Source organism: Lepus europaeus, chromosome 20 (assembly GCF_033115175.1).
Source record: "Lepus europaeus isolate LE1 chromosome 20, mLepTim1.pri, whole genome shotgun sequence".
In the NCBI taxonomy this organism is placed as follows: domain Eukaryota; kingdom Metazoa; phylum Chordata; class Mammalia; order Lagomorpha; family Leporidae; genus Lepus; species Lepus europaeus.
This window is the reverse complement of record NC_084846.1, coordinates 33,236,914-33,264,489: the sequence shown is the minus strand read 5'-3', so window position 1 is coordinate 33,264,489 and position 27,576 is coordinate 33,236,914. Positions and strand designations below refer to the sequence as shown.

At 53.2% G+C, this 27,576-nt stretch overlaps 2 protein-coding genes across 3 annotated transcripts in view; one reads left to right on the top strand and one right to left on the bottom strand.

The window, feature by feature from the left end:
• Positions 1 to 21,822, top strand: part of SCRN1 (secernin 1) — a 65,533-nt gene extending 43,711 nt beyond the window's left edge. Inside the window, exons 4-8 of the mRNA XM_062178595.1 lie at positions 740 to 942; positions 4,927 to 5,121; positions 7,252 to 7,417; positions 15,589 to 15,769; positions 18,145 to 21,822. Of these exons, the coding sequence (XP_062034579.1) occupies positions 740 to 942; positions 4,927 to 5,121; positions 7,252 to 7,417; positions 15,589 to 15,769; positions 18,145 to 18,303 (904 nt within the window). The 3' untranslated portion in view covers positions 18,304 to 21,822. The remainder of the gene's footprint in view (positions 1 to 739; positions 943 to 4,926; positions 5,122 to 7,251; positions 7,418 to 15,588; positions 15,770 to 18,144) is intronic.
• Positions 21,823 to 27,030: 5,208 nt separating this feature from the next.
• The window catches only part of WIPF3 (WAS/WASL interacting protein family member 3), an 82,218-nt gene continuing 81,672 nt past the window's right edge, over positions 27,031 to 27,576 (bottom strand). For both annotated transcript variants that reach the window (XM_062178359.1, XM_062178360.1), the window contains exon 9: positions 27,031 to 27,285. In XM_062178359.1, coding sequence (XP_062034343.1) covers positions 27,276 to 27,285 — 10 coding nt within the window. In that variant the 3' untranslated portion in view covers positions 27,031 to 27,275. The remainder of the gene's footprint in view (positions 27,286 to 27,576) is intronic.

Sequence of the window (27,576 nt, the reverse complement as noted above, 5' to 3'; positions counted from 1 at the left end):
GGGGGGACACAAGCATTCAGGCCATGGCAGTAAGCAAAATACATGTGATAGAATACAAGAGATAGGGCCGGCTCCATGGCTCACTAGCCTAATCCTCTGCCTGCGGCACTGGCACCCCGGGTTCTAGTCCCAGTTGGGGCTCCAGATTCTGTCCCAGTTGCTCCTCTTCCAGTCCAGCTCTCTGCTGTGGCCTGGGAGTGCAGTGGAGGATGGCCTAAGTGCTTGGGCCCTGCATCCGCATGGGAGACCAGGAGGAAGCACATGGCTCCTGGCTTCAGATCGGCGCAGCATGCCGGCCGTAGCGGTCATTTGGGGGGTGAACCAACAGAAGAAAGACATTTCTCTTTGCCTCTCTCTCTCTCACTGTCTAACTCTGCCTGTCAAAAAAAAGAATACAAGAGGTAGCTCTGCACCCAGCAGACAGCAGATGCTTCTTTTTGTCCAGGCCGGGGGTAGGGGAAGCACAAGCCACAGAAAAGGAGCCTGGCTAAGGGCCAGAGCCGAGCTGGCCAGCTTGTGGGAGACAGAACCAGAGAAGAGGAAGGGGGAATGCAGAGCCTCCTCCTCAGAGAGAAGCCACTGGCTCTGGCTGCTTCTGCCTATGCGGAAGGGGGATGTCCCAGGACGTGAGCGGGGTCTGTGGCTTTGCGTGGCAGCCTGCACCTGTGGTGTGCTCTGACGACGCGGGCCAACATCTCGTGGTGGCGTGAATCAGCTGACATTTGTCTCTTGACTCCAGGCTTGGTTTAGAGAGAGGGACAACAGCTAAAGAGGCCTTAGATGCCATCGTCTCCTTGCTGCAAGAGCATGGCCAGGGCGGGAATTACTACGAAGATGCCAGCTCCTGCCACAGCTTCCAGAGCGCGTTCCTGATCGTGGATCGTGAGGAGGCCTGGGTGCTCGAGACCGTCGGGAAGTTCTGGGCTGCCGAGAGAGTCACAGGTAAGTGGGAGGGGGTGGTGAGGGGTGGTGAGGCTGGGTGTGGGCCGGGGGCGCAGCGTCGGGCCCTGGGCAGGCCTACTCTGCTGCTGCCTTTGTCTGTGCTGGACCCTGGTGTGGAGGCACGCCTCTCACTTCCGGAGAAGAACCTGGCACCTCCCAGACCTGGGTGAAGGGAAGTCAGCCCCGGGGAAGTTCGTGCCCAACATTCTGTAGGCTCTGGGCAGGCCTCAGAACAGCTCCCCGCTGTTCCATGCTGCCTTCACTGACTAAGGGGACAGGGAGTCTTCCTTCATAATAGGCCAACAGATCCCTTCCATGGGGAGCTGCCCTTTGTTGCCCCAACCCTGTGGCTCTTTGCGCTTCGGGGGTTCCTGTGACACAGGTGTCGAGTTCTGTGTGGGGGCTGTTGGGTGACTCTGGGCCAACCAGGCCGTTTCTCTGTGAGACAAGGTCCCTTGGAGGGCAGAGGACTCTGTGACCAACACAGAAGGATTAGATGTCTACTCTGTGGCCCCTGGAGGGCCTTGCTTCTGGGACAACTCTGGTTAAGGGGACATTTGGGGGTGGGGAGGGTGGTCTTTGTCACCACATCCCGCCACCTTCATATTCCAGACAAGGTGGAGTCCCAGAACGGGTCACAGGGCTCCTGAGAGGATTAAGGGGTCGTAAGAGAGAAGTGACTGATGGGATGATACATGCGTGGTGTGTACCCTGCCATTCTCACTGCCCATGCCCATGCCAGACATAACTAGTAGATCACAGCATTCTTCCCCTATCAAACCTATGCTGGCCTATGTATATTTCTCAACTAACTTGACCAGGCAGTCTCTTCTGTTAATCATAATCGATGTTAGGGATTAAACCTGTTAGCCATCCCTGCCATGGGATATTGGAACCAAATCCAACCTGGGTTAGGAGTACATCTGTTGCAGTCATTAGGAATCCAGTCTCTTGTTTTCTGTGCACCGTCCTGTGATCAGGGCTTCTCTGTACCATGTACAAAGTGACCCTGCTGAGGCTGAAAAATCTAGACAGTGGTTATCTGAACAATCTGTGTGAAGGCCGGGTCTGCCCGGAAGAGGAGCCATCTGCTTCTGATTCTCAGAGAATGGGTGAGCAGTGCCCATAAGGAGCCACAGAACAGTCCTGGCAGTCTCTACCCCGTGTACCTGGTATGCACTGCCAGGGTGTGTGCCTGCCTGTCCAGCTCTTGCAGCATTTGTAGAAGGAAGATAGCCAGAGTGGCCCTCCAGGTCTCCAACTCATCCACAGCCAGAAACGTCAAGCTCCTTTATAAAACAAGTCTCCCGAGATGAAGTCTAGCAAGAGGGCTCGCGGTCCATGCTTAGCAGCTGTCACGTTGCTTTGAAATAGAACCTAAGACTATTGATCGAAACTGCATTTCAGAAGCCGCGCTGCCCTTCAAACATAGCTTAAAAATCAATCTCCACAAAATGAATACCGTCTCTCACTAAATATTTAATAACCTCCCTCCCGCCCCCAGCGCTTTCTTGGGCTCCTTGATTTCCTGCCCTCTGAGCCCACAGCCATGTGATGGATTGCAGTAGCATTGAACACACTCTGTCCTCCCCATCTAAAATGCCCGGGAGCGAGCGTGTGCTGAGTCAGCCCTCTAGGAAAACAGCTGCTACGGGGTTGTTCGCAGGAGGTCATTGTTTTCTTCATTGCCAAGTATGAGTGATGTAGAATCACTTTAGGGCAGACTTGCTTATTTTTTAATTGCTTGTCATTTTACTTTCATGATGCCCTTGGAAAAGACAGTGCCAAGGGGCCAATGCCCATAGCCAGGAATGCGGATTTTGGAAGTGAGAGTCTGTGAAGCAGCTCCTATGGGAGTCCCGAGTGTGGCACTGACCCCGTCTCTAGGAGCAAGGCACGGCTTGGTTGCACTTGTAGTTTAGGCTTCCACTCTCTTGTCATCCTTCAAGGATGGGGAAGATCCAGGTGCTTCCTGGAAGGAGCTGACATGAATGGCCCTTTTGAGCTGCTACAGGGACTTCTTAGTGTTTGCTCCCTGGCAGCACCTTCGAGCAAGGCATGGCTTGGTTGCACTTGTAGTTTAGGCTTCCACTCTCTTGTCATCCTTCAAGGATGGGGAAGATCCAGGTGCTTCCTGGAAGGAGCTGACATGAATGGCCCTTTTGAGCTGCTACAGGGACTTCTTAGTGTTTGCTCCCTGGCAGCACCTTCGAGCCAGGTCCCCCTCTGTGTGCTCGAAGCTCTGACTTTGCAGAAGACGCCAGCTGTGAGCGGAGCAGAAATCCTGACCTGAATCCTCGTTTATCCAGGTGGAGTGCGTGCGGGACGCAGGCGTTCCTGCTCCTAGGTTATGTAGCTGCGCTTCTGTGTTTCTGAGAAAAAATCCTGGATATTTCTCTCTCTCTCTCTTCACACATACACCCCGGAAAGTTGTCTCTCTACACACACACACACACACACACACCCTACCCCACCCCCGTATTCCCCAGGATATTCCAGGTGATCGCCACCATGTTTTTCTAAATGTTGAGAACTGAAATAAAGTCGAATGGAGCAGTATGGGTATTTTTTTAATCATGTACATTTGGGCAGGGAGTGGTGGTATGAAGAGGTTTTCCAGCTGGTGGGGGCGGGGGCGGGGGAATCTCTACAGATGCCTCTGAGCACCGCTGTGGAGGGATCTCTGGTGGATTTCTAAGTCTTGTTGACACAGTGCCTTTTTCAAAGACCCTTTTGCTTATCTTGTAAGTAGTGAATGCTGGGGTTTATTTCCCTAGTATGAAGGGCCTCCTATATTTCCTTTTGATTGCAAATTTAGGATTAGTAAAGTGACTATTGCCCATTTAAAATGCAGTAATCTGCCACTTGGCATCTGCAGCCCAACCCCAGGGTGCCTGGGTTCAAGGCCCAGCTCCACTTCCAATTCCAGCTTCCTGCTGATGAACCCTGGGATGCATTAATGCAGCAGGTGAAGCTCACGTACTTGAGTCCCTGCGCTGATTGAGTTCTGGGCTCCAGACAACCCTGGTTCAGCTCTGGCTCGTGCAGGCATTTCTGGAGTGAACCAGCAGATAGAAGCATGTTTTCTCTCTCTCTGTCCAATAAATACTAAGAAAAATTTAAATGTGATAGTTCCCAGTCCAGACAGGCTGTGTGTTTTTTTTTTTTTTTTTTTTTTTTGACAGGCAGAGTGGACAGTGAGAGAGAGAGACAGAGAGAAAGGTCTTCCTTTTGCCGCTGGTTCACCCTCCAATGGCCGCTGCGGCCGGCACGCTGCGGCTGGCGCACCGCGCCTATCCAAAGGCAGGAGCCAGGTGCTTCTCCTGGTCTCCCATGGGGTGCAGGGCCCAAGCACTTGGGCCATCCTCCACTGCACTCCCAGGCCACAGCAGAGAGCTGGCCTGGAAGAGGGGCAACTGGGACAGAATACAGCGCCCCGACCGGGACTAGAACCCGATGTGCCGGCGCCGCAAGGCGGAGGATTAGCCTGTTAAGCCACGGCGCCGGCCCAGACAGGCTGTTTTTAAAGTATTGATTTGAAAGGCAGAGTGACACACACACACAGGGAGGGAGAGAGCGAGCGAGCGAGCGAGCAGTTAAGTTCTTCCATCCATTGGTTCTCTCCCTAGATGTCTACAGAAGCTGGAGCTAAGGCAGGATCTTCCATGTGGGTGGCAGGAAACCAAGTACTTGGGCCTTCATGTGCTACCCCGAGGTGATGAGCAGGAAAGTGGGTTGGAAGTGGAGGCAGGCTGGATCCCAGGCACTCAGATATGTGACGCAGGATCCCACATGGTGACTGAACCCACTGCACCCAACGTCAGGCATTTTAGGAAGTGTCCTGGCAGAAGGACCAAGTGTTCTCTCTCAAAAAATGGAATCTGTAGTTCAAGTCAGAGATCCAGGGAAGGCGTCCTGGTCCATTTCCATTTTTTGGTTAATAAGCGTGTGTGTTGAACTGACTGGGCTTTGTTCTCTGTGCAGAGGGAGTGAAGTGCATTTCCAACCAGCTGTCGCTCACCACCAAGGTGGATGAAGAGCACCCTGAGCTCAGGAGTTATGCTCAGAGTCAAGGCTGGTGGACCGGAGAGGACGAGTTCAATTTTTCCCAAGTGTTTTCTCCAGCTGATGACCACCTAGACTGCTGTGCGGGCAAAGACAGCTTAGACAAACAAGAAGGTGAGTTCACGTGGCCGGGCTGGTTCTGTCTCGCATACCTTTGTACGTGGCAGGGCTTTCAGAGGATTTGTCTGCACCTGTGAGGGGCAGCAGAAAAGAGGAGGGGAGAGTACACCTTGGGTGTGAACGCCGACTAGCGCCCAGAGTCCCTGGTTGCAGGCCGGAAGACACCTTGTGCTTATTGTTACACGGTGCGTCCTCATCCATGGCGGTTTCCTGCCCCGGTCGGTGTTGTTTCTCCTTTGAACACAGATGTCGTTGTATAGCCTTCCTTGCTCCTGTTTCTGTGTGTGACTTCTCTGTTAGCTTGTGGGGCACTGAGGGCAGGCACGCTGTCTTCGGCTCATCCTTGGGTCCCCCTGTGATGCCTGTGTTGTCCTTTGTTCCATGGACCTTGGTTGAGTTGAATTATTGAATTCTCCTTGCAAGCTCTCTATCACCCAGTGGCTGACTTGAGCAGAATGCATGGTTAGGTAAATGTGGTGCCTGGATGACTTGTTACCTTTGTGGGAGTGCAGACCCTTCCAAGAAACCCACCATGGTCACACTCTGTGTTTGCCAGTATAGTGTGTGAAGTCAGACTTTCGACCCTTTACAACAGAGGTCAGCAAGCTGGGACCTGTTGACTGTTGCCTGTGTTGTAAATAAAACTTTATTGGAACACAGCCACCTCCACTTACTCATGTATTTATGGCTGCTTTTGTGCTTTCATGGCAGAGGTGAGCGGTTGGCACAGGGGAAATTGCAGTGGAGACTTAGGGACCCGTAAGCCTGAAACATTTACTGTCTGGCTCGTTAAGAAACAGTTTCCTGACCTTGATCTACAAGAACACTTTAGGACTTTTTCTGTAGGATTCAAATACTATGTTTTGGGTACAATGGTGAGAAAGTATTAATTTTCAAATGGAAACTTTTGAAAAAACTCTTAATGGTTTTTAGTAAAAAAAAAAAAAAACTAGTCAGATGAAAATTATTAAATAGTCTTGCCAAAACAATAGCACTCAATGATGAAACTGCCAGGTTTGGGTGCTTGTTCAGAGGAAATACGGAGGGTGGAGGAACGTTTGAGATGGCACCTGGAGGACGCCATCTGCCAGTGCAGACTGTGGGAGACTCTGCAGGACAGTGACCCAGTTTCTCTGACAAATAAGATGCAGGAAGGAAACATAGGAGAGGGAGATTTAAAGAAATTCAAGAGGCATCGCCAGTCTGTTGGATTCTGATTTAAATTAATAACTTCCCTCTGAGACAAGACATTGCAACCTGGGATAATTGAAGAAATCAAGGGCTTGTTGTTAATAGTTTCAGGCATGACATGTCATGGAGATTGACAGAGGCTGTGAGTTGTGTGAGCAACCTTCTCCTGTGTGATGCCCAGTGTCCGTCTTCGAGCGAGGACTGAGATAGTGTTCTAATGGTTTGTAGCCAGAGGGGAGCGTGTAGCGTGGGGAGCTGTGCGGTCAGGGCCCCGTTTTCCTGTTTCTCCGGAGCTGGACCCAGTCCTGCTGATGGCTCTGAGCATTCTGAGTGTCGTTCTCCAAGTGCAGCACTGAGCACGCCCGGCGACAGCGTGGGAGAGTGAGCCCGGGTGCCGTGCGCAGACGGCTCCTGCTTTCTCATGGCTGCCTGCTGAGTACTGCGCTTGCTGAGTACCTGCACTGACGAAGAGACCCCACACTAATGTGGCTTAGAGACAATGCACGTTCCCTTCTCTCTCATGTTATGTTGAGCTAATGGGTTACTCTGCTTCGACATTGACTTCCATTTGTGGAAGACATCTCCCAGCCAGCAGGAAGGGGGAAGAGGGAAGCAAAGGACAGAGTTCCTTTTCATGGCGTCACCAGGAACTTGTACATCCCAGGTCTGCTCGCCACTGATTGGTCAGAATTTACCACATGACCACAGCTCAGCACAAGGGAAGCTGGGAACTATATATTCTATCATTGGGTCGTTCTGTTGCTCGCCGTAACATCAGGGGATGGATTTGGTTGGTAGCTTGGTTGTTAGAATGGATTTGGTTGGTAGCTTGGTTGTTAGAATGGATTTGGTTGGTAGCTTGGTTGTTAGAATGGATTTGGTTGGTAGCTTGGTTGTTCTCTCTCTTAACCTTTCTCTCTCTCTCTTTCACAGAAAGCATCACCGTGCAGACTATGATCGATGTCTTACGGGACAAAGCCAGTGGGGTCTGCATAGACTCGGAATCCTTCCTCACCACGGCCAGTGTAGCGTCTGTCCTGCCTCAGAATAGGAGCCTGCCGTGCATCCACTACTTCACCGGGACCCCAGACCCTTCCAGGTTTGCCCGACGTGCAGTCTCGCAGGCAGCCATCATGGGCTTCCACTGATAGCTCCTTGGCCACAACCTCCCCTTGGAGAGCAAAGCCCCAGTTTTCAACCGGCCTCGGTGTGGGCGGTGTAGCACAGAGAGTTTGATTAATACCAGGGGTGGGGAACGTTTTTTTCCTGCCAAGGGCCATTTGGATATTTATAACATCGTTTGTGGACCATCAAAATGATCAATTTAAAAACGAGCCTGCTACAGACTTACTGAATTTTGAGTCCCACCTGTGGACACCTTGGGAGGGCCAGAGCAAAGGATTGCACAGGCTTCACATGCAGGCTGGGTGGTACCCACTCCTGGATTAAGTCAAGTTCTTGGCTTTCATCTCATAGGATTTGTCACTATCATGGAGTCCAGTTGTTTTAAATGCATCAGATATTTACTGAGTGTGAATCGCGCACTAAATGCTGTGCTTTAGGCGAGGATCACAAAGATAAACACAGTGCGGCAGAGAGACCTGGAGCGCCCAGGAGTTAGCCTGTTTCCCCGAGGTTCTAGGACGGCAGAGTGCAGGCTGAAGTGGCTGCACGTGCGCTGACTGCTGCTTTAAGGCTTTGCTTTCTGACCACACCCTTCAGCAGAGGCGCAGTCTTGCACAATCTGGCTAGGAACAGAGCTCCTGGAACGAATTGTCAGGATCTAAGTCCCACCTCCGTCACCCAGTGACTGGATAAGTTCACCTGGATGCTTAGCCTGTCTAAGCTCCAGTTTCTGGGAGTGTGCAGTGGGGACAGCACTGGCCCCTACCTTTAAATGAGCTAGCCCGAGTCAGTGCACCGCAGGTGAGCCCGGGCTTACGCAGGCCATCTCTGATGGAGCCGGCAGAGAGCATTCCGTCACGTGTACCCACGTCACGTGTACCCCACGTCACGTGTCAGTGGCTCAGAGCTAGCCGCCCACCCGGGGTTGCTAAATCTGTTCACTGTGAGGATCGCTGCTTTAGGTGGACCAAGATTCCGTCAGGTAATTCTGGACCTCAGTCTGGAAAACTCTAGAAGATTGCCTGTGTCGGTGGGTTCTCTGGTGCTGTTCCCGTGTTCCGCCAGCTGAAAGCTATTGAATGTCCCCTGTTACACCTCTGAATCTGCTGTCAGGGAATTTGTGCTCCTTAATTTCATTTCCTTTGCAGCTAAACATATATGTTCTGCCCACACGCTTCAGCCAAGAGACAGCTCCTCTTGTTTCAGGAATGTAAGACAACGGTTGCATCTAACTCTTTCTTAGGTGACTCGAGATAAGCCAGGCACCTGACCTCTAAAACAGCTGCCTGTATCAGTAGGTCCTCAGCAAGACTTGATAAGCTGAGCTCATGATAAGCTATTCGTTTTTCATTCATTTAGCCATTCAGCAAACACTTATTAAACACCTACTGTGTTCTGTGCACATTGGGCACCAGAGATGATGTGTACATAAAGAAAGAGGAGACCTACATGGGACAGTGGAAGGGATAATCCACAAAGGCAGGAACTTGGGAGCTTTGGGCGTGGTGGGAAAGTGGATGTATTAGGTGCAAAAAGCAGGAATAGCGTTGGGCAGAGAGAACAGTGTGTGCGAAGGCACAGGGGCGCCGGGTAGCATGGCACACCGTTACTGTGGCTCATCCTCCCGGGAGGAGGCTGGTCTTTAGGTTCTGCCCTCCTCTACCCCCAACCCCTTTGCTAAACCAGCCCAGCTGCCCTCACTGGGTGAGCCTCTGCCACTTGGCCATGTTCCCAGCCACCTCTTGGAGACTTCTCCAGCTGCTTTCTCTTGATTCTGTCTCCCAGTTCTGAGCCCTCGGTTCCGTGGCCCCACCGTCCACTCGCTTTTTGGGTCTGGTAGAATTGGGGCTCCCAGCCCTCTGTGGTGTCTTTGACCTTGCTTGCAGCCTCCTGGGAGACTCTGATGACTGTGGACATCTGGAGTTCTGTTTGAAGCGTGTGGAACGTTCAGTAAAGTATCTGGACGATGTTCTTTGGGAAACAGCAGTTTTTCAAGGATCGGGTTGGACTGACCCAACCCTGTTGGCCCTAACTATGTAGGAGACAGGGCTTTGTGGTGCTCTGGCACTAATGTAAAGCAATTGTGTTTTCTAGACTGCAGGACATGGCTTAATGCGATTATAGAAATGAGTTGGGAAATGGCCTTCTAATATTTAAGATGGAAAACTTCAAGTCATGTTAAAAGAAAATCCTTTCTTGTTAAATTAATTGCAAAGCCCTTGTAGACGATTAAGGCCCTTCTGGAAGACGTCCCTTTTTATATTCCATGGTTTTATGAGTTTTGCTTCTAAGTGTGGCCGTAGAGCTGTTACAGGTCTTTTTTTTTTTCCCCCCTGTATTCAATATTTCATTGTCTCTGTACTGGGGGCATGTTCAGCTGTTAGTGTTTTCTCAGCAGGAAGGGTGTTTACCTACTCTGAGGTTTTTAGGTCGTAGAATTAGGGGATTTGAGCTGGCCTCTGCTGATGTTTAATGATTAGAAAGACACTTTCTGGAGGTAGTGTCAGGGCAGTGAACTGACAGGAGATGGTCACAGAGCTGGCCCAGGTGTGCCATCAACACCGCCCGGTTCGTGTTGGAACTGAAGGCTGTGCTCTCGCTGCGGCTCTGTCCGCCTGGACCCTCCACTGTCCTCTGCTCACTGTAGTAGTTCCAGATCTGCTCTCATGTCCTCGTCCTCCCTCCCTTCCTCCCACGTGCCTGGCACTGTGTAAGTTTGAGAGCTGGAATGATCGAGAGAGAAGCAAACGTCATTCCGCTGATTTCACTGAGATGCTAAATCCCATCATGCCCCTCTTCTGCTGAGTCAGCAGGGACCTCAGTCATTCCTGCAAATGGGCTTCAGCGTCCTGGCTCCCGCCTTGGGAAACCAGCTTTGGTTAAGCTCCACTGATGTGAAGAGTTGAACAGGACACAACAGAGAGGCACCTTAGCACTTTAAGACGGGATAAAATTCGGTCTCAGAGTGTGCTGCCGCCGGGGAGGGGTTGCCCACCTCCACATTGGGTGATGTTGGTGGCTGAGAGGTGTCACGGTGGGAGTGTTCATACCACAGAGACCAGCAAACACTGTCAGTCTGGGCGTATTGTTGGCAGAGATGTGGTTGTCAGTCTAGCACAACCCTGGCAGCTGCCCACATCTGGGGAAATACACAGATTCTCAAGGTACTGGAAGGGTGGACCACGATGGTGAATAAACAGAGGACTTTCCAGCAAAGCAGGGTGTTTGACCTGTTTTAGCTGGTGGCAGGGAGCTGAGGGGGAGATAGAAGGGACTGTGTGTGTGTGCGTCTGTGTGCGTGTGTGCGTCTGTGTGCATGTGTGTGTCTCTGTGTGTGTGTGTGTGGAGAGAGAGAGAGAGGGAGAGAATTTTCTTTGCTTCCTCTCTTCTTCACACTGTGTTAATTTTGGGAGCCTCTGTTGGATTGGTCCAGACACTATCTTTGCATAATTTGAATGTTAGCAACAGGTGACAGCTTTTGTTTTTTTAACTGGAGAAATCATTATGAGCTTTGGACACCATAACTTATACAGGCTTTGGAGCCTTGTAGGGCATGGACAGGCAGAGCTGAGGGCCCCAGGGAAAGCAGCACCCCCACTTCCAGTCTTCTGGATCCTTCCAACGCCGTCGCTCTGCTCTCTGTAGCCTGCTCTTGGGACTTTCGGCACCCTCCAGCGCTCCTGGATCTGCTCACCGTGCCGAAGGTGTCCCATGCTCCTAACGTACTGGTGCTCTTTCTCCCTGAAGTGGAAGCTGCCCTCGCGGACTGGCTCTGCTCTCAGCCGCCTGTGACTTTGACCTTGTGATTAAAGCGAGGCACAGGGAAGTGGGAGTGACCCGGGGTGAACGGCTCAGAGGGACACCTGCATGTCTGGAGGCACCAGTGTTTCCAGGCACCTCTCAGATCAGGCACCCTGAGCACAGACTTCTGGGTAAGGGTTTCAGGCTGCCCCTTCCTGTGCCAGGGACTCTGGGTGACAACACAAGTCTGGCTTAGTCACTGGGGGAGCTTCTGTGCCTTCAGCAACAACACAGCCATGTCTGAGGCCGACCTATTTCCTGGATACTGAAAGTAAAATTCTCACTGATAGTGAAATGCTGTAGCGCCCACCTGAACAGTGCAGCAGAAGGATATGAGGGTGAGGGGTGGTGGGGGAATCTGACTCCGGATTTAGGAGATCTGAATTTAGTTCTAAATTCCAGTTAGTAGGAATGTGACTCTGGACAAAGCACTTTGTGCGCCTCTGAGCCTCAGTCATCTCATCGGTAAAATGGGCCAGAACTTTTTGCCCTGCCTTGCTCTCTGCTATATCCCTAGTATCTGGAACAGCATCTGGTATTCAGTTGGCGCTCCACACATACTGAATGAACGAATAAGAATCCATGAGAGTTGAATGCGAACGTTTTGAAAATGGTGCTACACTCTGTGAAGTTAGAGATTTGCATTGTTTTGCTTTCCTGCCAGATGAGAAGACAAATGATCGGAAACAGATTTTTTACCCTGACTTGGTGCATTGGTTCCAAGGAATGGCCTGGAAAGGGCACGTTTCTTGGCTGTGGCTCATACGTCACTCAAGGCTACAGCTCTGCAGAGAGCTATGAGTCAGAGCCCGGGAGCTGGCGCTGTGCTCCGCGTCACGCCTCGGCCTGATGAGAACAGCACTCCCACTCGGGCTTTTGGGTGGCGTGGTGTGGGGGCACTGTGTCAGGTGGCAGTGTGGCCTGGGGCAGGCTGGAAATGGGGAGGGGGAGCTCTTCTCCCAAAGGGTCTCCTCTCCAGCCTGGGCTCTGCAGCTGCGGGGCAGTCGCCCAGCCCCAAGGGGGCTCAGCACGGAGCTCTGGAGCAGAGAGGGTGTGGCCTGTGCAGGTGCAGGTCCCTGCTACAGAGGGAGCTTGTGCCAACCGAGGAGGCTCCAAGTGCTGCTGCATGGCCTTGCAAGAGAGTGTGGGTGCCTCCCCCTTGAGTGCAGCTGTGTTGTCAGAGACCAGAGGGGCCCGGAGCAGTGTACCCTCCACCTGTCTCTCTGGGATGGGCGTGCATGCGTCCCCCCCCACCCCCGCTCTTGCCCTGTCTGCTCCTCTCCCCTCCCCATTACTGCCCTTCAGTAAACCCTCAAACCACAGCCCTTAGAGGAGTCATCTCCATGTAATCAGAATTGCTTTAGACAGGTTTCAGTTTCGCATTGATTCCTTTGTCACGCCCAGCCATCATAGGAGGGAGGAGGGGTGATCGCCTACAGGGGCCTGTGGGAAGCCCAGGTGTGTGTTCCTCCTGTGCAAGGGCAGCTCCTCTGGGGGACGTCCTCTGGTGACAGGCAGGGTGGGGCCTTGGCATGACCCAGCTTGCATTCTGTTGGATTCCCAGCAGATGGGACCAGGACGCTTCATAAAGTTCATGGAAATTGGGGTTGAAAGATTTTGGTTAAAAGATTTTGGTTTCTTTTGGTGGAAACATTTTTAAAATTTATGCATACAAAGGGTATCTAAAAAGTTCATGGAAAATGCATATAAAAGAAAAGCTACTCATCGATTTCAAAAATTTTCCCACCAAAATAAACTTTTCCATTTCTGCATGATCTTCCGGAAATGCCCTCCTGTGTTTGCCTCACTTCAGAGAACAGCAGAGCTCCTGACACCGGTCCTTAAAGAGTACCAGGTGCAGAGCCTGGGCTGCTTTTGACATTCAAATGAAATGAGTCTGCCCCCAGTTTTGCATATTGTGTGTCTTTATTTTCTTTGTCTTTTTTTTTTTAAACATTTATTTTATTTGTTTGTAAGACAGAGTTTCAGAGAAGGATAGACAAAGAGAGAGAGAGAGAGAGAAAGGTCTTCCATCTACTGGTTCATTCCCCGGATGGCCGCAATGACTGGAGCTGCGCCAAAGAGGAGCCAGGAGCTTCTTCTGGGTCTCCCATGTGGGTGCAGGGACCCAAGGACTCGGGCCATCTTCTGCTGTGTTCCCAGGCCATAGCAGAGAGCTGGATCGGAAGTGGAGCAGCTGGGGCTAGAACCGGCACCCATATGGGATGCTGGCACTTCAGGCCAGGGCATTAACCTGCTACACCACAGCACTGGCCCCGAGTATCTTTATTTTCTATCTTTTGAGAGAAAAAGAGAGTGCTCCGTCTTTTTGATTCATTCCTTAAATGCCCACACTAGCCAGGGTTGGGCCAGGATGAAGCTGGGAGCCAGGAACTCAATGCAGGTCTCCCATGTGGATGTCAGGGACCCAATTCCTTGAGCCATCATTGCTGTCTCCCAGGGTCTGCATTGGCAGGAAGCTGGATCCGGAGCTGGGCTGGGACTTGAACCCCAGTACTCTGATGTGGGATACAGATGTCTCAGCTAGTGTCTCAATTGCTAAGCCAAACACCCACCCCTTTCCTCTCTTGGTCACCACAGGGAACCAGTGTAAGGGCTATTTCTCATGACCTTGTGGCAGTGCTTCTCAGACAAGGGTCCTCTGGGACCCCCCCACCCCCCCACCCCCCCACCTTCCCCCCCCCCCCCGGATTTGTTCTCATGCAGATTCCGGTCCAGCAGGAAGGGGTGGGGTCTGAGTTCCTGCAGGTGAAGCTAATGCTGCAACTCCAAGATCACAGTCTGGGGAACAAACGGCCATTGGTTCTCAGGCCTGTTCACATCTCGGTGCGTAGGAAGATGTTCGCATGGCACACTGGCAAGGCTGCTCTGGCCGCCTCAGGAATCAGACCCCAGCCCCCTCTAACCCATTCGGGGCACCTTGGAGCAGGCCGAGGTGCACCTGTTGAGAGAAGATGCCTGACTCTGACCACCCCAACCTGCCGACAGCTGGTGTGTGTGGTGCGTCCTCTCCTCTGGTTACTGCAGGCACTGCCCGTGGCGTGGCTAAGAACAGGACACCCCTGGGGCCGGAGGGACCTGTGCCTACTGCAAGCACCCTGTGAGCCAGCAGGGTTTCTTCTGGGTGTAGAGAGAGGGGGCGATACAGTTGTGTCCCTGGTGTTACAGTGTCAGCCTGGGTTCTCAGGCCACCGCACTTCGCATGCATGGCCCTTTTGGGGTGTGTGTGTGTGTATATATATGTGAGTGTGTGTGGTGTGTGTGACCTGATGTGTGTCTGGGCTGCATAAGTCATGTGTACACCTGCACATGGTTGTGCATGTTCACCCCACACACGCACACCTGCAAGCACACGGGTGCACCTGCTGCCGTCTCCCCAAGGTGCATCCACCCTACCAAATAGGAAAGAGCAAGGCAGCAGCCACCGCCTCTGACCGGCATGAGCTCTGTCCCACAGCCACACCTCCATTTCTCTGCGGCACCGCCCCCTTGGGGCCTCGGGGGTCCTATCTTGTCATCTGTCTTACTCTGTCCCCTTCTCGACTCTGTCTGGGATCTTCCAAGAGTTGGCAGCAGGTAGAACCTCAGAAAACCCAGACCCAAACCCAGAAAACTAAAGACCCTTCCTTTAAAGGATGCCACTTCCCAGGGAGCCAGGGGAGAGGCCCCCAGGTGCCTGTTCTCCGACTCCTCAGAACGCCGTGTGTCTGTTAGCCTTCCTGTGTGCAGCTCAAAGGGACCTCTCACCCGGCCGCTCCAGAACAAGCAGCGTCTGTTTAGATGACTCGCTGCTGTAAATGGAAGAATTTTGCAGCTTTTCAATGGCTGTTAGTTTTACTAAAATAGATGCTAAAACTCGCAGCTGTGTCCCTCCTGGCACGCATCCGCCCACCACCACCCGCCACCCACTGCTAGTTGGCTCAGGAAATGGTTTTTGTTTTTAAAGACTGACTTTATTTACTTGAAAGGTAGAGAGCGCGGGGTGGGGGGAATCTTCCATCCCCTGATTTATTCGCCAAATCCCCAAACAGTTGGGGCTAGGCAGGCTGAAACCAGGAGCCTGGAATTCCATCTGGGTGGCAGGGATCCAAGCACTTGGGCCGTCTTCTGTTGTCTTCCCAGGTGCATTAGCAGGGAGCTGAATCGGAAGCAGAGCAGCCCAGGACTCAAACTGGCGCTCAGATGAGATCCAGCATTGCAGGCAGCAGTGTAACCCACAGCGCCACAACGCGGGCCACAGGCAATGTGTGCCGAATAAAAGGGCAGCCTTTATCCCCAGGCCCCGGGCTCAGTGCCTGATGTGCCTCTGCCGTCTCTCTGCAGGTCCATATTCAAGCCTTTCATCTTTGTCGATGATGTGAAACTCGTCCCTAAAACGCGGTCTCCCTGTTTTGGGGACGACGACCCTGCCAAAAAGGAGCCTCGATTCCAGGAGAAACCTGACCGCCGGCACGAGCTGTACAGGGCCCACGAGTGGGCCCGCTCCATCCTCGAGAGTGACCAGGTGAGCGGGGCAGGCCGTGGCGGGAGGGAGTGGTGGCTGTGGTCATGGCCCTTCGCTCCAGCACGAACAGGTCCTTCCTAGGATGCTGCTGTTGCTTTCCCTGCCCAGTGAAACAGCCTGTGCCTCTGAGCTTATTCTGGAGCCCGGCAGGCTGAGACGGTTCACGCAGGATAATGGAGTCCTGAAGTTGTAGTAGAGGCAGCTGTTGATGGGCTGAAGTTCTTCATGTACTTTAGGAAGTAAAACATTGTACTTGATAACAATGCTTTGTTTAAAAAGTTTTATTTATTTGAAAGGTAGAGTAACAGAGAGAGGGAGAAAGAGAGCTCTTCCACCTGTTGGTTCACTTCCCAAGTGAATGCATTGGCTGGGACTGGGCCAGGCTGAAGTCAGGAGACTGGAACTCCATCCGGGTCTCCCATGTGGGTAGCAGAGGCTCAAACACCAGGGCCGTCTTCCGCTGCTTTCCCAGGTGCATTGGGAGGGAGCTGAATTGGAAGTGGTGCAGCCAGGACTCAACCCAGGCTTCCATGTGGGATGTGGTGTTGCAAATGGTGGCTTAACCCTCTGGGCCACAATGCTGGCCTCCCGACGCTTTATTTAAAGATGCCGTCGTATGTTGCTTCAAAGGAGTATTTCTCAGAAAAGCCCTGGAGGTGGGTGGTGGAGAGAGCTGCACACCCGTGAGAACGGACTGCTTGGCAGTGAACCATACGTTGACGGGCAGGTAGAAAGGTGAACCTTAAAGTTCCTGGCTCCTGGCTTCGGCTCAGTGCAGCTCTGACCGTTGCTGCCCATTGGGGAGTGAACCATCAGATGGAAGACTCTCTCTCCCTCTCTCTCTCTCTCTCTGTGTAACTCTGACTTTCAAATAAATAAATAAATCTTTCTTTAAAAAAAGGTAAACTTTATCATAATACATAGTTTAGAAAAAGGTTCTTGAGTTCCTGATGGAAAGAAAAAAGTCATTCTTCAACACGCAGCTCCGCTGCCCCCACGCCCCACGAGCTTTGGTCAGTGAAGTTCCAGGACATCAGCTCAAGCGAGGGAAGCAGCCAGGCGGCTCCTGCACTCATGGAGCCCACGGCAGCCAGTCGTGCTGGGCTTCCAGGTGCTCACATTTGCTGCAGGAAGGAGGACAGCATGAGGGGGTTGGTTGCGCAGTCATTGCGCCCAAGCCTTATGTCACCACCTTTAGTGGGTCCAGTCTGTCCCGAAGAGAAGGGACATGGGTTAGGGAGATGGCAGCACGAATCGGGTGAGCTTGTTTTCCTCGTTTGGCGTGGTGGGCCATCTGGAAGGGACCGAGCCCAGCAGCGAACGCAGGCGGATCCAGGAGACGTCTCTGAGCAGGGCGGCCTTACTCTTCGTAGGACTCCCGCCGTGTCCACAGACGCGGCCCTGCAGACGCTTCCCCAGAGCCGAGGACGCTGCCACCACACTGAGCCAGGCTTTCCCCAGGGCTGTCCAGTTAGCTCCCGCTGCTGCCCCTTATGGGGGGAGGGGGAGACAGTTATCCCCACGTAGGCTGAAAAGGCCCTTTCTGGTGAATGATCTGGATATTTGTCAGTGAGAATGCAGAGGGAGAAAGGGCCTTGTGTTCAAAGAGGGGTGAGGCGAGTGGGCTTTGGCATTGAGAAATGACTCTTGGTTTGAGTCAAGGCGGCATTAGGAGGAAGGGGTGGGTGGGGAGCCGCCTCTCTGTTCTGGGACTCACTGGGCAGGTGAAGGCTTTAGTCATCGCCTGTTCATGAATGACTCCTGCCAGGGAGAAGGGCTCCCAGCGTCTCGGAAGAATATGGACATGGCAGGTGTTTATTATCCATTCTTTCCTTCCCTTAACAAGCATCTCTGGACAGTGTTTCATGGAGGACAGACGGGCCCGTTCCCTCCGCCCAGGTCCGATGGCGGTCACCGCCGCGTGGGAAAAACAGCACATGATGGGGAGATAGTGACATGGCGGGAGTTAAGGCAGTGCACTGGGGGTCCAAGGAAGCCTGCACAACATAGGCACAAGGTGACCAAGTGTGGAGGGAGGGCGGCACTACTGTGCAGTGGTTGGAGCAAGTGCGTGGGTTGGAGGAAGGTGATAGTTAACTCGGCTGAAGAGGAGGGGGTTCCACAGCAAGAGGTCAGGTGAGTGAGGGACTCCTGTGACACCAGGGCCTCCCCTGCATGTCCCACAGGAGTCTGGATGTGCCAGGAGTGTGCAGGTGTCCTGAGCAGGAATGTGACAGTGCACTGGCATTCCAGAACAGCCCCCATGGCAGTTGTGTGGGGCAGGAGGCCAGGGGACCCCGGAGGCCTTTGGTGTGCAGGGCGACAGCGCCCAGCGTCTTGCTTACGTGTACAGTGGCCGTGTCCTTCCCCCCCAGGAGCAGGGTCAGCAGCTGAGGAAGACCATGCTGGAGCTGGAGAAGCAAGGCCTGGAGGCCATGGAGGAGATCCTGAGCAGCTCCGCGCCCCTGGACCCCGCCGAAGTGGGAGACCTTTTCTATGACTGTGTTGACACGGAGATCAAGTTCTTTAAGTGAAGTAAGCGTCCCCCTCCCCTTCTTATTTAAAACTTCCCACCTTACTAAGTTACCAGCAAAACACGCCCCTCTGCTGTTTGAGCAAACCAAGAACGTACAGATGTGGCCTCCCTCTCAAGCCGGACGGACCTGCTCCCTGGCGGCCTGCCTTCAACCTGCCGTGTCCCTCCCGCCCCGGTCTGCAGCGTGGCTGCCCTCCTTTGCCGGGTCCCTTGTCTCCTGCTGGCCTGTCATTGGTCCGTGTGACCCACTGTGGACCTGAGGCTGCTGTCATTGTGTTTCAGCGACAGTAGGCTCAGTAGCCTTCCCCTCGGTGGCAGAGTGCCTCGTACCTGGGGGGGGAAGGCTCCGCAGGGCCGGGCTGGCGGGAGGAGCGGCCTCTCTGCGGGATCTCACTCTTCCTCTGCGTAACGGGTCCTGCAGGTTAACAAAAGGCACTTGTCTGCACGCACAGGGCTCTTGTGTGTGGAGTTGAGGGGGTGGCTCTCCGGCTCCCCTTCACTGGAGTGCATGTCAGTGGCCCTGCACGTGTCTCCTGGGGGACAAGACCAACAGGGAGAACCTTCCTGGTCCTCGGTCCCCACCTTGTTCCCGTGATCTGGAAGAACCCGTCTTCCCATGTACCGTGCTCCTATGCGGTGGGCCCCAGAAGTGTCCTGTGCAGGAGACCTGGTCACCTGTCGGCCACCATGTGGGTCTCCCCACAGGCACTCCTGCCACTTGGATGCAGCCCTGGGTAGACATGGTTCCGGATCGGGTCATCAGCGTCTCGTCTAGGACCTTTTCAACAGCCCACAAAGCTGTGCATCTCAGGAGGGGAGGGAGAGGACAAACTATCGACTCTCTAGATTTCAGGTGGCGTAGCTGGCCTCTGAGCAGTCACTCCATTATCTCTGCACAGAGGCTTGGATTAAATGGATCTGTTTCAACCTGGTGTCCACATAAAGGATCTGGCTCACCAGCACAGCATAGAAAGTGCAGGGCAGAGCAGATGGGCTTAGCCTTGGGAAGACAGAGGGCAGGCAGGTGGCAGATGGATGGAGACGCATTCTCTGCGGGTTAACCGTCCCACCCCCGCCCTGCCTGGCCAGCCTGGAAAGCCTACAAATGTGTGTGTGAAGTGGCCAGCTTCCAACTCCTCCCCACCAAGTCCTCACACCCCACATGTCCTGGTAGTTGTCTTCAAAGCAGCAGGGAAAGTGAGGGGATGGTGGTGGGGAGAGGGGCCTCTCCATCTGCTGAAACTCTCGACTCCTCTGGAAGTGGCATGGGGCTAGCGATGGTTAGGGGAAGCGATTGCTAAGAAAGCAGCCAGTGGGAGAGCGCCATCCGGGCAGGAAGTGGCAGATGGGACCATTGTGAGAGCTTGTCGTCTCGGAGGTGGCCTGAGTGAATGCCTCCCCACAGGAGTGTCCCAGGCCACGTGGGAGACCACGCCCCTCGTCACATAGATGCCACCTGGGCAGCAGCGGCTGCAAAACGACCTCTTTTTCCACCGATCCTCCCTTAAGTGTGGGCTTTGCGCTCGGCCGTTTTGTAAATTCCGAGTGAGAGGGGGAAGAGCATTTCAGCTGGCCGATGATGGCGTCAGTAGTGGTGGCTTCTGTGCCTTTGAGCTTTGTGCAGGTTTGACTCGGGCTTTCCCCTTAGGTAGAGCGGCCACTCTGAGAGCGTCTGTCCACAAGTGCTAAGGGGAGGGGTGAGGTGCAAGGAGAATGCAGGTACTTGTCCTCCCCCAAGTCCACCTGCCAAGTGGTTACTGAAAGCAAGATGATGCAGTCACTCTGAATTTCATGGTGTGGTCTCGTCGCCACCACCCAGTGTGGGAGCAGATCATCAGGTCTGACATGGCTGAGACAGCTGCACTGATTCAGGGTTTGAGCCAAAGCAGTGTAGGGAGACCACATCCCTCTTATGGGTCACACGGAGGTCGCGGCTAGCCTTGCCAGCCTCATGCATTACCCAGCAACGTGGTGGGAAACCCAGAGGCTGCTTCTGAGAGGGGATGTAGACTGTGGTCAAGTGGTCCTGACGGTGATGTATTAGACTGATCACTAGAGGGCGCTACAGCCAACTGGGGGCATAGCCTGGCTGAGGGTAACCTGGCCTTGGTTTGGATCATCAAGCACCGAGGTGGCCCACAGGTGGCTTCTTTGTGCTTTGGGATGGATGGTGAAACACAAGACAACAGCAAAGAACCTGCTGTTGTGCTTAGACTCATGTTGAGTGACTGTTATCTACTAAATGAACAGTTGCAAAGTTGTTGGATTTTCAGCAGGCTGTTCATGGTGGCAGTGGTGGGGTGTTTGCTTTTAAATGGAAAAAATGCTTATTACATGGATCATTACTTGGCCAGAATTATCAGCTCTTCTGAAGGTAAGACAGGCGAGAATATTCACAATGAAATATGGAAGTGATGTTTGAAGGGCGCAGTGTGAAACAGCCTCTTAGAATACCCTTTGTGTACCTAGTAAGACTGGGGTGGCAGCGGCTGTGCGTGCTTTGTGCAGGGAGAAGACGTGGCGCACGTCAAGGACGGCCCTGACGGTGTCATGTCATTCCCCACTCTCGTGGCCCTCACCAGGGGATGGGATTCAGCACAGGTAAAGCCCACCTTCACCCACAAGGGTGCAGGCTCCAGGAGGAATGGATTAGGGGAACAGAACTAGTACTTGGTCAGTGTTGGAGAGGTGTGTGACTCCAGTTAGAATAAGTACATAATCAAGATGATGGCGACTCTGAGGTCCCGGTCACCGCGGTAAACCCCTGTATTACTACTATCAGGAGCCCTAATCCTACAAGCTCACAGAGCAGGCAGGTCCTAGAGCACCTCGGCAGTAACTTCCTTTACTACTGGGCAAATCGTTAGATCTGAACACTGGATGATCAGCCAGGCAAGTTTGCTTCCTCACCGATCATCCCACGGTGGCCCTGGTGTCAAATACCCTATGGCTGGCCCAACGGGGAAGCCAGATAAGACCGGTGCGCTCCTGACTGAAGAGCCATCTGCCCTTGGAGGAAGCTCTTCCACTGAGCTCAGCTCTAGGAGGGAAGCAGGGAGGTTGGGGGGAGCACCCGCCTCGCTGAGAGTGGCAGGTGGCGAGTACGGCGGTCCCATTCCAGCACTCCCTTACGCTTCCCTATAGCCGTAGCTGTGGCGTTTCATCCCACAGTCCAAGTCCCAGCTCCCCTCCTGTGGTTGTGTCCCAGTGTGCTGTGTCTGGTTGACTCCAAACACCCTGCAATGTCCCATGCAGATTTCTCGTGGGAACCAATATGTACACGTTTGCAATCATGTTGTGAGAATTTAAATGTGTTGCCTGAAAAACACTATTAGCAGGGAATAATAAAAAAAATCTTCCTGTTTCCTGCAGGGGGAACTGACCTTGTAGTCTTAACAGTCTTTTGTACAAATACCTACAGACCAGATAACGTCCTTAGTCATGCTTGCCCTTGGAAATGTCTCTAAATGCATTGAGCCTACAATAAAAAAAAAAAAAAAAAACAAAAAACAAAAAACTGAAGTGAATGCCCAGTCTTCTGTCTTGTGTCTCATGAATAAATGTGCTCACAAAGTCACAAAGAAAATTATGAAAGCGGATATGGTTTTCTGATTGGCATCTTCAGAACACTCAGTTCAACAGTGTCCTGCATTGTGTACTACTATGTTTAAAATTTATTTATTTTTAACAGGCAGCGTGGACAATGAGAGAGAGACAGAGAGAAAGGTCTTCCTTTTCTGTTGGTTCACCCTCCAATGGCCACTGCAGCTGGCGCACCACGCTGATCTGAAGCCAGGAGCCAGGTACTTCTCCTGGTCCCCCATGGGGGTGCAGGGCCCAAGGTATTGGGCCATCCTCCACTGCACTCCCGGGCCACAGCAGAGAGTTGGACTGGAAGAGGAGCGACCGGGACAGAATCCGGCGCCCCAACCAGGACTAGAACCCGGTGTGCCAGCGCCGCAGGCAGAGGATTAGCCTATTGAGCCACAGCACCGGCCTAAATATATTTATTTACAAGGGAGAAAGAGGAGAGATTGAGATCTTCCATCTGTTGGTTCATTCCTGCCTGCAAAATCTGGGGCTGGGCCAAGCTGAAGCCAAGAGTCTGGAACCCTGTCCAGGTCTCCCCTTAGATGGCAGCGACTTGAGCCATCAACTGCTGCCTCCCAGGGTGTGCATTCGCAGGAAGCTGCATTGGAAGCAGAGCCAGGACTCCCATCTAGGCACTCTGATAGAGGATGTGGGCGCCCCAAGCGGCAGCTCGGCCACTGTGCCCAGTTCCCACCTCCGCTGTGTACATTCTGTGGATGAATTCAGTGGTTAAAAACTAAACACAGAGTCACTATCAGGATAGAGAGCAACATGGCAGGTGCTGCTAAGGCTGTGAGCAGGTGGAACATTGGTGCAGGGTTGGTGGCCATGCGAGTGTGCTGTCAGCTGTAGAAAACAGCTCAGAGATGGAAAACAATTACCATAGGCCCCAGCAATCCCACGGACAAGCAGGTTCTGGAAGATATGCTGTTCACAGCTGCACTCGTGGGAGCTGAAATGTGGACACGGCTGAAGCACCCGGCGACAGGTGAACGGATGAGCAGCACGTGGCATAGCCACACAAGGGCAGGGCATCCTGGCCCATGCTACAGCACGGTGGAACTCTAGGACACTGCGCTAAGTGAAACAAACCAGTTACAAGAGGACAAACAGAGCAGAATTACATGTATCTAAGGGAGTTAGAGTCGAGATTCATAGAGACAGAAAGTAGAAGGGGACATGCCGGGGGGAGGGAACTAGGGAGTTGCTGGTTAACGGGTCTGGGGTCTCCGCTTTGCAGGACAAGTGTTCTGGAGGTGGACGGTGTACAGGTGGATGTGCTTACCATCACTGAACACTAGCCACGGTAAGTGGCTAATTATATTTGAAGTGTACCTTAGCACAATTTTACCACACTTTACCACAAAGCAGCATACCAGAACCTCAAGTCCAGGTCTTCAGCATGGCTGGGGAATCCATGGAGGCCTCTTTATTCTAAAGTGTCACAGCACTCCCATGACAGGAGAGGGGCCACGGGAGAAAAGAGCCAGGAATGCCAGATGCCTGTGTGGGTCCTTCTCTGCAGCTGGCTGGCTGTGCATTAAAATCAGACCTAGGCCCTGCAACAGCGACCCGTGCCAGGGTCAGGAGAGGACAAGGCGCCGCTCGTTCTAACCCAATCTCCAGCTCGCTCTCCGTAAGCAGCACACTCCTGTGGAGTGCAGCCGGTGACACAGCACGGGCTAGCGCTGCTGTGACAGCACCCGACCCGGGCAACGGCACCAGGAGAAACTGTCTCACAGTCCTGGAGCCTACGAATCGAAGATCAAGGGTGTTTCCTGAGGGCTCTGAGAACCTGTTCAGTGGCTCTTGTCCCAATCTTTAGTATTTCTTGGCCTGTAGAAGCTTCATCTCACTCTCTTGCCTGTCACATGGCTTTCTTTGCTCTGAGCGTGGCTATGTCTAAATCTCCACTTCTTCTAAGGACATCTCACACTGGACAAAGGAACCACCCTATGCCAGTACAACTTCATTGTAAGAATTATGTCTGCAATGACTCTATTTCTGAACAAGGTCACATTTGGGGGTCCTGGGGACCAGAACGTCAACCTATGCATTTTGGTAGGGGAAGGACACAGTGTAACCCACAACAGAACGGGTTCATGAAAGATGCTAAAGCCTCCTGGGGTATGGCCCAAGAATTGGGAACTTGCTTCTTGGGTCTACAGCCCTTCCATTGGGCTGCTCTGCTGACCCCTCCAGAAACCACCTCCCCAGAAGGAACACCTGCATGCCCAGCTCCCGCCACACTGTCTGCAGTGACTCGGGGCCATCTTCTATTCTGTGGATTATCTTAAGTCCTTATTGTCCTCACCCAGCCTTGCCCTTTCGTCGTTAAAGAGTTAAATTAGCCCCTTAACTAATTCTGATGCAAAGCATTGGAATTAGTGACTAGATGAGAGAGATTTCAGGACCATCTATGACTTTTCTAATCACTGCTCCCTTCTGTTCCCCAGCCTCAGCCGGTGAAGCTGCTCTGAACAGCTCACCCAGCTGCTCTGTGGGAGGCCTGTCAAGCCAGCCAGCAGAGCGGGGCCACGATCGAGCGTGTGCTTCGCCAACAGGTGGCTCCCAGAGTGTGGGCTGTGCTCTCCCCTGGTTCTGCTGTGACCAAGGGTTAAGGGCTTGTTCACGTGTCAAGTCCTGGAGTCTTCCCCACCACAGGCTGAGGACCGTAGTTATGTCTCCATTTGACAGATGAGGAAACTGAGGCACGGACCAGTTAAATAATTGGCTTTTCCAAAACTTGCAAGAGGCAAAATGGAGAGTCAGACCCTTGTCTGCCTTCTGAGCTTTAACTCTGAGCCACCTCGCCACTAGATAAACCTTTCCCTTGCACTGTATTCCAAAGGGTCCCCTGCCCTCCAAGGCCCCCCCCCCGAGATCCCCTCTTCCATACTGAGCCCCGGAAAGGTTAACAACACCGTACAGGAGATGGAGATGACCCTGTCACTCAACAAGCTCCTTTCAGTAGCCAGTGGAGGGGGTGGGGGTCGTGGTCTCGGCACAGAGCAGCCTGGAAGTTGCTGCAGCCTACTCTGCCCATTCGGCATTAATAGGACTAACTGTAGAGTTACCTACTTTTTAAAAACATTCCCCTGAAAAGTACTGCCCCCCCCCCCCACCTTGGTTTTGGCAAATACCCATGACAGCCATCAGCCTGGACACAAAGGCCTGCTCCTAACAGTTGTCTCAGCTCTGAGGGGTCCATGCAAATGTCCATCTTGCTCTCTGGTTCTAGAAGCCCCCCAATCCTTGTTTGGCTCGGACTGGGACGGGTGACCATTGATGGGTTTTAACAAGGGAACGGGAGCATTTCCACTTATAACAGTTTATTAGGTACAAAGAAATGGATCTGCAGAGGGAGACTCAATAAATACACAACAGGTGAAACAGCAGGGGCGGCACAGACTATGGTGGATGGTGGGGATGTTGTGACTCACATGCCCTGATGTGAGTTCACAGTCGAGGGCGAACCCCAACACTGCCAGAGGGAACCCTGCGCACCTGCACGGCTCCAGTGCCACGTGACTCGGCCCGAGTCAAGGACAGATGGGATACCAAATTCCTGAGATTTCTCCTTCATTGCCGTTTTTGGTTTCTGCTCATTCCTTCCCTCTGTCCTTGAACAGCTTTATTTTTAGTTTTGATCCCAGCGGTCTGAACTCCGAATGTGCAACTGCCTTATGGGGACAGGGGGCGGGGGGCAGTCTGTTCTGAAGATGCACCTGCCTAGGGCCTTGTTAACCATGGTCACGAACTCCTTAGATCATTTTACACAACTGGGAAGGGAGCTGGAGTGGATATAGAGTAAGGAGATTCTGACCTTTCGGAAACGTTCCAGAACCAATACCTCACATCAGTTGGGCACAGAGCTGGTGACCTGCAGGGGCGCCTATTCTGCTGATTGAGCTGTTACTGTTCGGCCCGAGTCAGTCCCTAGAGGTAGAAACTTGACCTTGGCTTGGCTGCCTCTGTGTGGAACGAGAGCACAGCGCTGGTGCAAGGCAGAAACTTAGTCTCCCCCTGACGATGGCTGCATGGACACAGCCACGTCAGCCAAGCCCTCCCAACCGGCTGTCTTTTCTGCAGGGCAGGCTCTGGGCCTGATACCCTTCAGCTGGGGGCACTCCAAAGAGGATTTTATTATTCTTCCTTCTCCCCCCACTCCCTCTTCAATTTCATCCCTGGAAAGGTATCTTGGGCACAGCCCAAAGGTCAGTCTGTTTCCTTTCATTCCCTTGGACTCAACCTCAGCGTCTCCCCTTCCCCCACCCACCTGGGACAGGCAGAATTTGGGGTCAGGCACCCAGCAAAACCACGCTGCCACTCCCTTGCTGGCAGTCCCGGCCCACCTGACTCTTCCACGTTCAGGCGCCCTGGCCTGCCTGGGAACAGGGCGCCGCCAGCCGGTGACAGCCACCTTTTGTGGAAGGGAGCTAGGTTTCGCCTGACGGATCCTTGAGGCAGCTGTTCCCTCTGTGCTTTCTGGGGTCCTACCTGCCGTGGTCATTTCGCCCTCTGGTTGGGGGCAGCGGGGGCTGGGCTGAGATGGACTCTGTGGGTTACTAGGACAATGAGCTGTGTATGTTTTTTCACTGGCAGGGCAGAAAAAAACCATTCACCAGCCTCTCCTAAAGCAGACCCTACCCTGGCGACCAGGCTGGGGAAATGACAGAGGAAAGTGACAGAGACGTGGGCACTAGGGACACTGTAAACAGTAGGAGCATTGGCTACCGTAGGACTATTCAGTTACAAAAGGGGCCCTGCAGCCGGCATCGGAGGGGCCCAGGCCTCTCGAGCCTGGACGCTGCGATCTATTTACACGAGACAGCAACAATCTCCCCTGTTCTGCACAATGGACGTGAGACGGGGCGGGGGGCGTGCAGCGCCGCCTGGGCGCCACGCTCCTTCCTCTGAGCTGCATCGTTTGTAAGGCATTGTTTGGTTTGGTTTTGCAGTGGGTGCAATGCGAACATGAGGGCATGCTGATAGGAAGCTGTTGCAGATGCTAGGACTTCGGGACTACCTGCAAATGACATTCCGAAATGGGTTCCGAAGCCAGGAGGGGCCAGCCTCAAGCACACTATGGGGGCGACAGGGCTCCATCTGCACTCACAGATGAATGCCAAGATACATTTTTAAAAATGGGGACATGGATTTTTTAAAAAAAATATTACTCAAATAAAACTCGGCTAAAATGCTGCTTTAAAGCTCGTGCAAACCACGTATTTACAGTAAACAGAAGCTCCATCTGCAGCCTGGGTGTCGACTGGACTGTGGCTGGAGTACAGCGGGGTCTGCCATGTTCTGGGGACGCCCATCGGCGATGTACAAGCCCGGGACCTTGGCTGCATCCGCCTTCTCACCGCAGTGTCTTTAGCGAGAGCTGTGGGGAGGACAGAACGTTACTGGGCGGGGCTGGGAGGACCCACCCGAGGGTGCATTGAGGCCCTTCCTCATTCACCCAAGGCTGCTTCCGTCACAGGCGAGGAGCGGGGTTCTCATTCGTTCAAAGGCAGAGCATCAGAGAGAGATCTTCCAAATAGCCCCAACAGCCAGGGTGATGGCCAAGTGCACGGGCCCATGTGGGGCACCAGGATGGATGTCTTGGCTTCTGGCTTCAGCCTGGCCCAGCCCTGGCCATTGCGGTCATTTGGAGAATGAACCAGCAGATAGA